Below are 14673 nucleotides of genomic sequence, written 5' to 3'. Positions count from 1 at the left end.
ATCTTTAAGTAACTCTTTCATGCCATCATGATTTATTTTAATAGTTTTAACCTGAATTCTCTTAATTTCATTCCGCATCCATTTCATTTCTTGCCTCATCCAATCCAATTCACTTTTCGAATCTTGCGACACATTCTCTCTATCATTAAATCTTTCTAACTTTCGACCCCTCTTCTCACTTTCCCTCTCATTCATCCTTCTTTGTTTCCATACTTTCGGTCCAACATATGTCCAACTTTCACTATCATTCTTCTCACTTTCACTCTCATTTATCTTTCTTTGTTTCCGTACTTTCGGACTAACATGTATCCAGCTTTCGTTATCAATCTTCTCACTTTTACTCTCATTCATCCTTCTTTGTTTCAATGCTTTCAGTCCAACATGCATCCAACTTTCGCCATCATTCATTCTTTTTTTGCTATCATTTATTCTTTCGATTTTTTTCACTTGTGATTTCTCCGTCACGCCATTTCTAGTTTCATTCGTTCTCTCAATTTCGTGTCTTTCCGCCACTGTCGCCTCACTTTTGTCCCTTTTGACATCTGTCATGGTTTTCAAATTGCTCTTTTTCTTTTTTTCTGATTTTTTAACATTTTTTTGCCTCTCTTACCTACCATCCTTCTCTTTCAAACGTGCACTCGCAACAGAATCGTTACTAACACTTTCTGTCATCAATTTCATATTTGCATTCATCAGTTCCTCATTCAGGTCACACTTCGCACACACATCCTTCTTTCATCCACGCTAAACATCCACAAATCGTTTATGTAATCGAAGGAAAATGGTAGCAGAAGATCTGCAAGTAGCATTGTATAGCAGTTCGATTATTAGAGGTGTGATAAATGAGAAGATGCACAAGGTTTGTTTCCTGAAGGAAAAATTATTAGGATGATTAAGGTGTTAGATATGGGGACTAAGTGAGCAATGGAGTTGATAGTAGTAATAGAGACAAATCATTTGACTGGCAACGAGGAGAGTGTAAGATTGGTTATCAGGAAACTGTTTAGAAGAATAAAGATAATAGTATGATAGGAAGGGTAGTCAATGTGTTGCCCAGGTATGACAATGATGAGATGAGGCAGAGAGTAAGAATTGTGAATGATAGGGCAGCAGAAATGTGTGAAGAGAAAGGAGTGCAGTTTGTTAATGTGTGGAACGAGTGTGAAGGAAGAATCGAAATGTGTAAGAGTGGTGGATTGCAGATGTGATGAGATCATTATCAACCACCCCCAATCTAAACAATAATGTTGGTCTAAAAATCCCATACATATGGAAGGCATATATTCGTTCCACGAATCCTCCCTCTCTAAGAACAACTATAAACAGTACTGTGGAAAATCCAGTCCTATTTATAGTTGTTCTTAGAGATCAACTAAGAACTAAAAAATAAACCAATCCTAAAATCTAAAATAACAACTTTAATAATAAAAAAATAGGACATGACTGTTAAAGAAAAAAATCTGTAAGAAAGAATGTTTATTCATGTTGTAATTTATAAATTATTTATTTATTTTTTTATTTATTTATTTTTTTAAATCAAAAATAACAGTTGTAATAATAGAAATAGGATATCACTGTTACTGGAAGGAAAACCATCTGTAAGCAAGAATGTTTATTCATGTAATCATAAATTATATCTAGCTTGATGTAATTTTTTTTTTTCACTAGAGGTCATGCCAGTGAGTAGCATGTGATCAAATCATTGTTTCTCTAGCTTGCGGTCTGAAATGTAACGCAGCTTGTCTTGTATATTTATGTATGCTCCAGATGATGATCTTGATATGAAGATCGAAACGTCGGGATAATAAAAAGAGTTATTTTAACATGGTTGTAGAATCCATAATTTCAAAAATGAATGCTGATCACCGTGTAACACTAAAAGAAAGGACAAAAATGAGTGATGGATTGTATTTGAATGGTTTTGATGTGAGTCATGTGGAGAGTTTGCTGCTTGAAGAGAGTGATGAGTGCAGAGAATGAATCTGAGCCAGAAAGAAGTGATGTGAAAGAGTGAGAAAGTATGAAAGAAGAGATTGAAGTGGTGCTTATGAATGAAGAAGTAAATAGCATGGGTGTAGAGAATGAGAGAACAAGTGTGCAATACAAACAGGGAAACTGGGAGATTCAGGGTGGATGGAGGAATGCAGCATGAGAAAGGTTGATGTTCCAACAGGAAGTGAATGTGTGTGTGTGTGTGTGTGTAGACAAATAAGGAAAAGAATGATGTGGGATTTAGGTAAAACAATTGGATTTACAGAGGGTTCTGAGACAAGTAAGGAGAAAAAATAAATGGCTCAAGGAAAGTATGGAGAAGTCACATCTAATAAGTGGTATCAGTGAAACTTGTTATAGATCCTGGAATGAGCTGTTATGTTTGTATACAAATGCCAGAAGTATCAGAAACAAGGGAAATAATAATGTGTGTGACTGGCAATAAAATATTTAAAATAGATTTAAAAGCTGGGTTGGTGAAGATGAGACAAAAGATGATATGGATGCAGAGTTAAATGAAGAGAATTGTACATATATATATATATATATATATATATATAGAAGAGTGAAGAAGATGAAAACAAATGATGTTGGAAATGGTTGCATTGATTGAGTTTGTTCACCTAGAAATTGTTGGCATAAGTGACACATGGTTGAATGAGGATGACATCCTGACCAGAATAGAGATGGAAGGATATGATGCATTTCATGATGATAGAAAAGTTCAAAAGGGAGGTGATGTGCTACTGATGATAGAAAAAGTTTTATGTCCATAAAAGGTAGAGATGCAAGGGGGGAAATAGTGGTAATGGTTTTGAAACAGTATGGTGTGTGATAGAGATGAATAGAATGAAATACTTTGTTGGATGATACTATAGACCTGGTAATTTATGGGTAGTGACCATAAATTACCAGGTATAAGCAAATTACTCAAGCAAATAGGAAAAGATTGATCATTATGGGTGATTTTAATTACGTAATATAGATTGGGATGGCAAGGTAGCAACTAGAGGTAAGGAAAATTAGTTTTTCTTGAGTTTTTGAGGGACAACTACCTCAGGCAATATGTACAGAGGGCACATACTGCCTGAGGATTGAGGATCTTGGATTTCATAATCTCATCAGGATGTTATTATAAATGAAGTGTCAAATCTCCCTCAAGTTGGTGAGAGTGACCATGAAGTGATTACCTGGATGGCTGTCAGCCATGTGAGGACTTCTGTGAGGAAAGGGTATGTGTGAAACTACAAGACTGATTATTGTGAGAGGCTCAGAAGATAGCTTGGAACTGTTGCATGGAATGAGGAGTTGGGTTGAAAGGTCAGTGCTGCTTTTGTGATAATTAAAAACTACCTAGTAGAAGCAATTCTAAATGTATTCCAAAGGTCAGAAAATTACAAACATTAAATAAGGTATGTGTGAAATAGGTGTGAAGCCAAAAAAAAAAAAAAAAAATCCCATGGAGTTCTTTCAATATATCACTAGCAAAAATAAGAACATTTATGGTATGATTGGAAAAAATGGTATAAGGACAACTGCTGTAGAGGATATCATTGAGATATTTAATGATCAGCATAAAGGTCTTTCATCCTTGTGAATGTGGCATTATGGAGAGTTTGAGAGCCATGGATGATGAGGAGGAGAGACCGACTGTGAGTGAAGGGAATTAAGCAAACGATATTATTAAGGCTGTAAGACGATGATATATCACTGTGTATTTTGAAGGAATGTGCCAGGAAGTTGACATCTGCCTTGACATATTTATTTAATATGAATCAATACATTGGGTCAATTTCCAAAGGAGTGAAAGGAAGGCAAGATTGTGCAACTTCATGAAGGAGGTGACAGAAGTCAAGCATCAAATTATAACCCAATCTGTATGTCAGGTGTTATGCTTAAAGTGTTGGAGAGGCTGGTGAGAATCAGGATCCAGAATTGGGTTGACAACAATGGTATTGATGGACAGCACAGACTTGATAAAGAGAGATCATTTTAGTAGTCTACTTTATTACAACAAGGTGACAGCAGCATCGGATGCAGGAAATGGATACACAGTAGTATACTTAGATTTTGCAAAAGCTTTTGATAGATTGCCACATGATAAATTGATAGTCAAACTAGAAACAGATGGGATTGGACATGAGGCTAGTTCATTGAATTGGAGATTGGCTGTCTGATAGGTATCAACAGCTTGTGTGTGTGTGTGTGTGTGTGTGGTGTGTGTGTGTTTGGTTATGTAATATCCCAGAACATGAAAGTCAATGGTGATGTGCCTCAGGGGTCGGTTTTAGGACCATTGTTGTTTAGCCTGTATGTTAACGATAATGGGGAAGATTTGAATGGGGATATTCAGTTGTTTGCTGATGATGCAAAGCTGGGATGAAATATGAAGAGTAAAGCAGATGTTGTTCCCGTACAAGAAGACTTGAATAGATTGAGTGAACGGTCATGGGAGTGGGGGACGGCACTTCAGTGTTGTAAAATGTAAGATTTTAAAATTTAGACTCTCTCCAACATCTCTCTTCATCCTTTTGAAAACCAAGTGACCAGATATGCTAAGCACCAAATAGTTTCTGTGGAATGTTGTTTATGCAGAAAGGTTGAGACAATGCAATTTGCTGAGTCTAACGGATAGGAGGACAGGGATGATATGATAGAGACATACAAATTACTAAGAGGTTGTTATAAGATTAACATTGAAGAGGTTTTTCATAAAATGGTGGGTGAACTAGAGGTAATCCTTGGAAGCTGCATTAAGATGATTTGAGCAGGGGAGTGATCAGCAGGTTTTTTTGCATGGAGAGTTGTGCATTGGAATGCATTGCCTGAAAGCGTGGTCTCTGCAAAGAATTTGAACGTGTTTAAAGCACTGTATAATGAGCTGTGTGTATGACAAAAGGGACCTCCCAGGTGAATCTGTGACTCCATAGGATATTGGGATAATAATAATAATAAAAATAACAGACAGAGAAATGGGCACTCAGGTTGAACTGAAGAACATAGTGTAAAAAAGGTTAACTGAAAGAGGAAGTAAGTGTGTGTGTGTGTGTGTGTGTGTAGACAAGAAAGGAATGGGATGGCTTGGGATGTAGATGGAACAGTTGGATTTGAAGTCTTCCTTTGTCCACAACAACGGAATCAGCTGAATCTGTTTAAGGCACTGTAAGACAAAAGGGACCTCCCAGATGAATCTGTGACTCCATGAGATCTTGGGATGATAATAATAATAACACACAGACAGAGGTGCAACCTCTTCCTACTATATATCAGTTACCTACTTCAGTTGACCTCCAACCCAATACACAGTTTTGCAGATGACAGCACAATGCACTCCTGCCTTTCTTTTGACAAACCTTATTCCACACAACTCACCTCAACTTACAAAACATCAACCACCACTGCCCTCAATTCTGATCTCTAAGGCAACTTTCAGTGGGGTTCAGATAACCTAGTCAATTTCAGTGCTAATAAAACTCAGTACTGTCTTATTTCTCATGAAAAAAAAAAGAACCATCTTCTCCCAGTATTATATTTGACAACATCCAAATTTCCAGACCATTTGAGATTTCGCTTCTTCGAATTACCCTGACATCAAGCCTCTCCTGGTATAAACACATCACAAGCATTGCATCCTCAGCTTCTAAAAAACTAGGATTTCTCTTTCACTCAAGATGTTACTTTACCCCTGAACATCTGTTAACCTTATACAAATCACAAATCTGCCGAACCATTCAATACAGCTGTCACATATGAGGGAAGGCCCAAAAGCTCCTTCATAATGGTTTGCATTTGAATGGATTTGGTGTATGGAGACTTGAAAAGGTGTTGTTGAATGAAGTGAAAGTGCAGAATCAGGGAAACTAGAGTTATTAAGTGGGAGAAGTAGATATGCAGACTCTAGGGAGACAGTTGAGTGTATGAATGTGTGTAATATGCCCGAGCGAGTACGAAGGACAACAAATCAGAATGGAATAGTTAGTATAAGGCATCAAAATACAGATGGGACAAATGGGCTTCTGCAATTCATGTATACTAATGCCAGAAGTATTAGGAACAAGAAGGAAGAATTTTTGGCCTTGGTTGGCACTTCCAGGCCACAGGCTATTAACAAAACATGGCTGACAGAAGATGATATAGCAAGTGGGATTGAAGGTGAGGGGGTATAGTGTGTTCAGGAGTGACAGGGAGAATAAAATGGGGGAGGAGTGTTATTGATGATAGCTGATGAGCTGCAGCCAAGGAGAATAGAAGTTAAGTGCAGGATAGAGAAAAGAGCACATTTGAGGCTATTTAGTGTGAGATTGAGGCTAGCAGAGCAAAATATACAATTGGGTGCTGCTATCGACCAGATGATGGAATAGACGGTGGAGATAGTATGCATAAGCAAATAGAAGAAATGAGTGGAAGGGGGTAATTATTATGGGAGATTTCAACTACAGTAACATTGATTGGAAGGAGGAGAGGACACATGGGAGGATGGAATTGGGTTTTATGCGGTTATTAAGGGATAACTGTCTGTGACAACATGTAATGGAAAATACTAGGGGGTCAGAGAGTGCTTGACCTAGTAATTGCATCTGAGAATTTAGCTGTAACGAATATGACCACGTTGCCACCAATTGGTGAGAGTGATCATAAGGTCTTGACTTGGGAGGTGATTAAAGGTGTGGAATTTACAATTAAGACAGGGTACATGTGGAATTATCGGGCTGGTAAGTATGACAAGCTTAGGAGTTGTATTGGTTCAGTGCCATGGCATGTAAAACTGCAAAGGCTGGATGTTGATAATACATGTTTAAGAAGTGTTTGCAGGAGGCAATGGCTGACTGTATACCTAGAGTTAGAATAATAAATCAAGTAGGAGTTAAATGGATGAATAACACCATTTAGCTTGAGCTGCAAAAAAAGACACAACTGTGGAGAGAATTTAAGGAGAAAGATGACCGGCAGGCACATGAACGGTATGAAGCGCAGGCCAGAAGGGTATGTGGTAAGAAAAGCAAAAGTGGATTATGAAAGAACATTAGCCATGCAGGCTAAAGAGAATCCCAAACAGTGTTTTCGATATATTGCAAGTAAAAGAAAAAATGTATATGGCAGAATGTTTTTAAAGAATGCCGATGGTAGGGAGGTAACCGAATCAATTGATATAGTGGCATTACTGAGTGAGTAAAGTGCTCGCTTAGTAATTCCACTATATCAACTGTTCTATATAAATGAAAGAACCAACAGCTTATACAGGAATTGTGGTGAATGAAGTGGAGGTGAATAGTCTATTACAAAACTTCAATGTCAATACATCTGTGAGATTGGATGGCATATCAGCTCGCATCGTACATGAAGTGGCTAAAGAATTATTAGTGCATTTGACCATTTTGTTTAATTGGAGTCTTGGGTCTGGGTTAGTCCCAAGGGGGTGGAAAGAGGGGAAAATAGTTCCACTGCATAAAGCAGGCTCCAATACTGCTGTTGTAAATTACCAACTGATCAGCATATCAGGAATTGTTGTCAAGGTCTTGGAGAAAATAGTCAACAGGAAAATACAGGATTGGATAGATGAAAATGGGATACTGTATGGGGGACAGCATGGTTTTGTAAAGGGTAGATCATGCCTCAAAACTTGCTCACGTTTTATAACACATTGACGGCTGAACTGGATAAGGGTAATGGGTTTACAGTGATTCTACTGGACCTTGCTAAGGCCTTTGACATGATACCATATGGAATTCCAATCAGTAAACTGCAGCATATGGGGATGGATATAGAGGGTTGGTGAGATGGATACGAGGGTTGTTGATGGAGAGATATCAGAGAGTGGTTTATTCAGGAAAAGAATCCAAAAGGTGGCCTGTGACTAGTGGTGTGCCACAGGGTTCTGTTCTTGGACCACTGCTGTTCAATTTGTTCATTAAAGATATAGGAAAGGATCTGAGAGGAACGGTTCATTTGTTTGCTGATGATGCAAAGTCGGGTAGAACAATACTGAGTGCACAGGATGTCAAAATTTTGCAGGATGATTTGGATAGTTTAGAGGACTGGGCTAAGGAGAATGGATGTCGATTTAATGTGGCAAAATGTAAGGTTATGCATTTTGGGGTGAAAAGATCAGCAGCAGTATATCACATTGGTGGAGTGGTACTCCAGGAGATAGATGAGGCCAGGGATTTGGGAGTATTGGTGGATAGGGAGTTGAAGTTTAGGGGGCACATTGCAAATCAGCTCATCAAATCACTTGGCTGCTAAAAAAATACATTGATGAGCAGAGACAAGCAAGTTATTGTTCCTCTATAGAGCCTTGATAAGACTCCATCTCGACTACTGTGTCCAGATTTGGTCACCTGGGTTTCTTCTAGATGGGGAGGAGTTGGAGAGGATCCAGAGGTGAGTGACCAAGATGATAGCAGGTCTATAGAATGAACTTTATGAGAACAGGTTGAAGATTTGTGGGTTGCAGAAATTGGTTGATAGGCAGAAAAGGAGGGATATGATTGAGACATTCAAATTACTAAAGGGTTTCTATAAGATTAATTCAGAAGATAATTTTGAGAATAGGACTGGTGGTGGGAGGGCTAGGGCCATACATAGAAGCTGGGAAAGAGTGGTTAGCAAGGATGTTAGAGCTAGGTTTTTTACTTGGAGAATGGTGAATGAGTGGAATAAGCTGCCAGAGTCTGTTCTGGGTGCCATGACTGTAAATGAGTTCAAGGTGAAGTATGATAGATACTGTGTGAATGTTGAATAGTTGTTCTTGACATGATGTTAGGACCTCCTTCGATGAGTCTGTGGACTCCTTGGAGTTTCCCATAATAATAATAATAATAATGCTTGACTCAATACATAGGGGAGCAATCGGACTTATTAATGACCCATCTCTTACCAACCCACTCTCCCTACTATCACGCAGACGATCGGGCTCTGCACTATGTGTATTCTACAAATATTTCCATGGGAAATGTTCATCTGAAATAGCATCAATAATTCCCCCCCCCCACTTAGTACTAAGCTCGTTAGAACACTTGCAGCTGCTGCTCAATATCCCTTCACAGTGCACCTTGAAACCCACAGGACAAGTTTCATTCCTTCATCTTTGCAACTGTACTATGTTGCAAAGTCTTCCCGCGGTGCATTTCCCAAGTAATACAATACACAGACTTTTAAACCAAATGTGAACAAGTACCTTCTTTCCCAACCCATCACCCATACACAGTATTAATGTACTATAGGTTGATCAACTAACCTCTCGTGTATGGGCTCAACATTAAAAAAAAAATTAAAAAAAAATAGGTTGAACAGAGTAACATAGTGTAAGGAAGGTCACTGCTCGAAAAGAGGAAGTAAATGTGTGTGTGTGTGTGTGTGTGTGTGTGTGTGTGTGTGTGTGTGTGTGTGTGTGTGTGTGTGTGTGTAGAAAATAAAGGAATGGAATAGCTTGGGATGTAGGGTGAACAGTTAGATTTGAAGTTCTCCTTTGTCCACAACAACAGAATCAGATGAATATGTAAATTGCCTTCTTCTAAGAAGGTAGTTATAAGTATAGTGTCTTCTTTAATGATTCCTTCAGACATCATTTCTCTATTAATTAACTGATATTAAAAAATAACAAAGTAGCAAAGAACAATGTAATGAAAATTACATTAATAATAATTGCACAAATTAATGGATTACATTTGTGCAATCTATATTATTACTAGATTTGATTTAAAAGATGAACCAAGTCAAAATAATATGTTGTAGTTTGCTTTAAATATCCATTCTATTTAACTTACAGTTTTTCTTTCTTTTCTTTTCTTTTTTTATTATTTGTCTTTTAAGTGCTGGTGTTGGTCGAACAGGGACATTTGTAGCAATAGATAACCTCCTTCAGCAACTACATGAAGAAGGACAGGTAGATGTGTTTACATGTATCACCAATCTGAGATACCAGAGGAACTACCTTGTCCAGTCATTGGTCAGTAGCCAAAATGTTAACTGAGTAAGGATGTTTTATGTATAGTTGGAAAATGAGAGTATAGATTAAATCCGTATTCATTATAAAGTAAAAATGTATAAAAGCATAAATGAGGGTTGTTTTAACAATAATAATATTATTAGATAAATACATTGATATCGTCAACTCTTACACAGCAAGTACTGCTATAACATACTACTGACAAGTTGCAACCAAATTCCCATAGGCACAATGTGCTAAAACAAATTTAATATAGTAATCTAGTATTTATCTGACCTTCAACACACTGAGCCTTTAATTAACTGCCCATATATGTTAGTTGAATTATATTAAAATGCCTTGTAATTGTGCCTCACTTGACTGATCCTTCAGTTATCCGAACAGCAAATTGCCTTCCCACTGTGGTTAGATAAATGGTAGAATACTATATATAGCATGCATATAGTGCTGCATGTGAAATTTAACTATCTATAATGTCAGCCATATGAATATGTATCCTATCATAAAAAAAAGGGTCATGGTGAAAAGGCTCTAATATCAATATATTAATAAAATTTCAATCTTTTGATAAATTTCACTAGAACAGTAAAACACAGCCCTCAAATGACATTGATTTATAAGGGAGTGATTTTATTCTTTTATTTGGGAGGAAATTCCATCAGTCTACAAAATTATCCCTCAGCATTTGAGGTGTTTTAGTGGACTCTCTTATTTCCTGTGAAAGAATATTTGGTGAAAGAATATTATTATATTTACAAAATAAATGTTTCATCATGAATTCAGTCCTAACATTTTCCTAATTATCATCTTGTTCTTATGGTATGTTTTTTTTTTTTTTAATTAACTAATGCTGAAATTTAAAAAAAAAATAACAAAGGTGCTGAATATATAGAACATCCCATCTTAGGCATAGATATTTCTAAAAGCCTCCTCTGGACAAGCTTATATAGCTTTTTTTGAGTATTTATAAGGCTTGCCTTAAAAAAAAAATTGTAGTAGAATTACTTAAGGTTTGAACCTGAATTGCTTCACATATATCATTGTTTGTTACACGAGGATTAAAATTGGAATTAATATATATCACTATTGCAGTTCACATAATTTAATGAACAATGTTCATTTAATTATCTAAATTGCAAGAGCTCCTCAGAAAATCATTAGTGATAAGACTAAAGAAAGTTTCTTAGTGCGGAAATTGGGGATAGAATCAATCCCCTTACAGGATTGACTCTTGGGAATAAACCCACTCAAAAGCATGGTGTTCATTGGAAATAATTCCAGTATGACTTTTTTTGCCTATCTCCCTATTCAGCTCTAGGCAACACCTTTAAGAACTTGATTAGAGATAGAACTTGTTGGAGGTAGAGGAAATAAGAGATCTGGGAGTGATAGTGGATAAGGATCAAAAATTTAGGGGACATATCACCAAAATTGTGAAGACAACACAAAGACTTCTGGGAATGATGCGGAGAACATTGATGTGTAGAAGTAGGGAGATTCTTGTTCCATTGTATAAGGCTTTGATTAGGCCACACATGGACTATTGTGCCTAGATTTGGTCACCGGGTTTTCAGAAGGATGAAGAGATGTTGGAAAGGGTCCAAAGGCGACTGACTAAGATAGTTTCTGACCTCTGTAATGTTGAGTATGAGGAAAGATTGAGAAGATGTAATTTGCAGAGTCTGGTGGAGAGAAGAAAGAGGGGAGATATGATAGAGATCTACAAGTTGGTAAGGGGTTGTTATATGATCAATGGTAGAAAAGTTCTACAGAGAATAGTGGGAGAATCAGAGGTCATCCCTGGAAACTGTATAAAGAGGGTGCGAGTAGGGGAGTGAGAGGCAGGTTTTTTTCGTGCAGAGTTGTGAATGATTGGAATGCCTTGCCTGAGAGTGTGGTGTCTGCAAGGAGTTTGAGTGTGTTTAAAACACGGTATGATGAGATGTGTGTGTGATAAAAGGACTTCCCAGATGAGTCTTTGACTCCATGAGGTCTTGGGAAATAATAATAATAATTATCACCCATTACTCCAAGCAAAGTTCCCCAAGTAGATTATGTGGTTTTTGGTTGTAATATTTTAAGCTTTGAATATATTCAAAGGGTCATTACCAAGCATTTATTTAACAAAAGATATTTATAGGCCTTCTGTATGATCTCCAATCTGCATTATCACTACTGCTCAACATTTGGCTGTCTTACATTTCTGTTCAGCAAGCCCTGTTTTGTTAATGGGTTTCAGAAGTCCAGTCACTTCGACAAAAATTTCATTTGTGGTAATAAAGCAAATGCTTAGCCATCATCATTATGAAGTGGTTTTTTCAACTTTAGAACCAGATTGAGATCTGGATGGCTTACGTCAGGACTATAATCAGGGAAGGGGACTTGATATTCATACTTTTCCATAAGAGCAGATATTTCAGATATTGCAAAAATGCATTGTCATGAAAAATGGACATGATATTGACACTGAAATTAGTCAGATTTTACCTTCATTTTGAAGTGTGATTTCACAGAACAAGAATATCACAAACAGAAGATAAGCACTTTTTTCTTTTTACTCAAAGTCTGGCTTACAATAGACAACTGACTTACAACTTATAATTACAATTGATATGAAGCATGTAGAACTTTTGAAATTACCCTCATATATTAAATAAGCAAATATCTATTTACCACTTTTTCATTTATATTTACTTAGTATTATTTTTATAAAATAATGAATGCACTTTGAATGCACGTCAACAGTGAAGTTTCATTTACGCTATTAATTTGTGAAATCTTTATGACTTTTATTTCTGATGAGACTGCTATGGACTCTTTATTGACAGAAATTTAAATATCAACTTCATTATCAGATTCCTGATATGGACCCACAAGGGATATGTAGATATTCCTTTCAGGATATCACTATGAACAATAACATAATCGTCAAGACTTTTCTTATGTCATATGTCTTTTCTCCATGTGAATTTGAGGCACATCTTTATGTTGGAACACAGTGCTACTAATAACAAGTTCACATCCTGAAATGAAAACCCAGCAGGTACTTAACCAGTATTATCAGATTTGCTCTTTTATCCAAATTTCCAAAAAAATTTCTTTGTCCACGTAACTTTTCCTTGTTCTATTATATAAAAATCCCCCCCCCCATAAATGCCTCTCAACAGTTCTCAGTCATATCACTCCTTCGTCTTCTATCCACGAAACTATGTAGGCATGCCCATAGTGTCTCCTTATAACTAGCATCATACAAGGTTGATAGTCATCTGTCTTATAACTCCATATAAATCTCTTTCTTCTTGATACTTCTGCATGTCTTTTCACTAGTGGGGGAAAAGCTGATATCTCAATTGCAGTCAGATTCCTCTAATCCCAGGACTAAATTCAAAATGCTTGATCATCATTTCACTTTACTCAATGTTACTCATTGATTTTTTTATTTATTTATTTTTTTTTTTTACATCAGTCTTATGAAATCCTTTTAGTAATTTGTATATTTCTATTCTGTCTTTTCTCCTATCAATGCAATTTTGTAGCTGACAAGCCTTCAGTCTATCCTCATAGAAAGCATTCTGGCTTAGTTGGTTGTATGTAAGTAATTAATAAGTAATTTGTAAGTAGAATTTCCAAGAGTTTGGATGGGTGAGGGGGTCTTCCTGGTTGTAGGATTTCCACCCTAAATGATTAATTCATTTAGGATGGGAATCTCCTCTTTTCTCACTTCCCAGGAACTAAATTTAATTGTTGCTGATTTTATGCAAGTGATGAAGCTCTGTCATGATTTATGCCAGTTTGCCCCTGTAACTACTAAGAATTTGCCATATTTAGCAGCATATGAGGATATTAGCCTTTGGCATGGGTATCTTCAATATCATAATAACATGTACTATAGGTATACATATATCATTTTATTCCAGAAATTCCATTCCCTTTCTTACTATCTTTGCACAATTTATACAGCTATAATTGAAATTTCTCATAATAATCACTTGCCAAACTTAACAACTTTAACATTTCCTGCTCCTTCCATGTCTTCTGGCCTATAGCACCATCTCACTAAACATCCTGTCCTTCCTACCTACTTCTTCAAATCATACACTTTCAAACTATTAGTACCATTTCCTTCCAATTTCTCTACTCTGAAAAGATACAACTCATCATAAGTAAGATTCTACTATCCCATTTTCACTTCACATTCTACCAAAATATGCAATATCTTTCTGCTTTTTTTTCCTGTCAGAACATTACCTTCTGTCAGCCACATTTCAATTTTAATAATTTTTGGACAGCCTGAGGCTATCAGTGCCACCAGTTCATTTCTTTATTCCTGACATGCACTTATATAAAGAAACATCAATGCATCGTCACTATTTCAATATTTATTATTGTTATTTCATCCAAACTCTATTTGACTTTGCAGTGTACTGCATGCTCTTCCATTTTCCAAGCAGCTATCCCACAAGGGTCATTCCTGCTTCCATCCACCCCGATAACTCTGGTTTCCCTGCCTTAACACTCTTACTTGCCCAGAGAACAACAGTCTCTGTGGATGCCTACATCCTTCCATGTTCAAATTCAGTCATCTCTAATGCACGCAGCTCTCCTCTCCTTCCTGAAATTCATCCCAGCCATTCACATTTTCAAATCTTGCTTTCATCATATTCATGCTATCATGGCATATATTATTGCTGCTCTTATCAATTCTACTTATTATATCCGGACAATAACTCAAT

At 36.7% G+C, this 14673-nt stretch overlaps 1 protein-coding gene across 1 annotated transcript in view; it reads left to right on the top strand.

Annotated features, from left to right (window-relative positions):
• The window catches only part of LOC150108538 (tyrosine-protein phosphatase 69D-like), a 655365-nt gene that overhangs the window by 522694 nt on the left and 117998 nt on the right, over positions 1-14673 (top strand). Inside the window, exon 20 of the mRNA XM_090390483.1 lies at positions 9805-9940. Within this exon, the coding sequence (XP_090246609.1) occupies positions 9805-9940 (136 nt within the window). The remainder of the gene's footprint in view (positions 1-9804; positions 9941-14673) is intronic.

Source organism: Typopeltis vanoorti, chromosome 3 (assembly GCF_054136105.1).
Source record: "Typopeltis vanoorti isolate ZY-2024b chromosome 3, IOZ_Tvanoo_1.0, whole genome shotgun sequence".
In the NCBI taxonomy this organism is placed as follows: Eukaryota; Metazoa; Arthropoda; class Arachnida; order Uropygi; family Thelyphonidae; genus Typopeltis; species Typopeltis vanoorti.
This window is presented reverse-complemented; position numbering and strand designations above follow the sequence as displayed.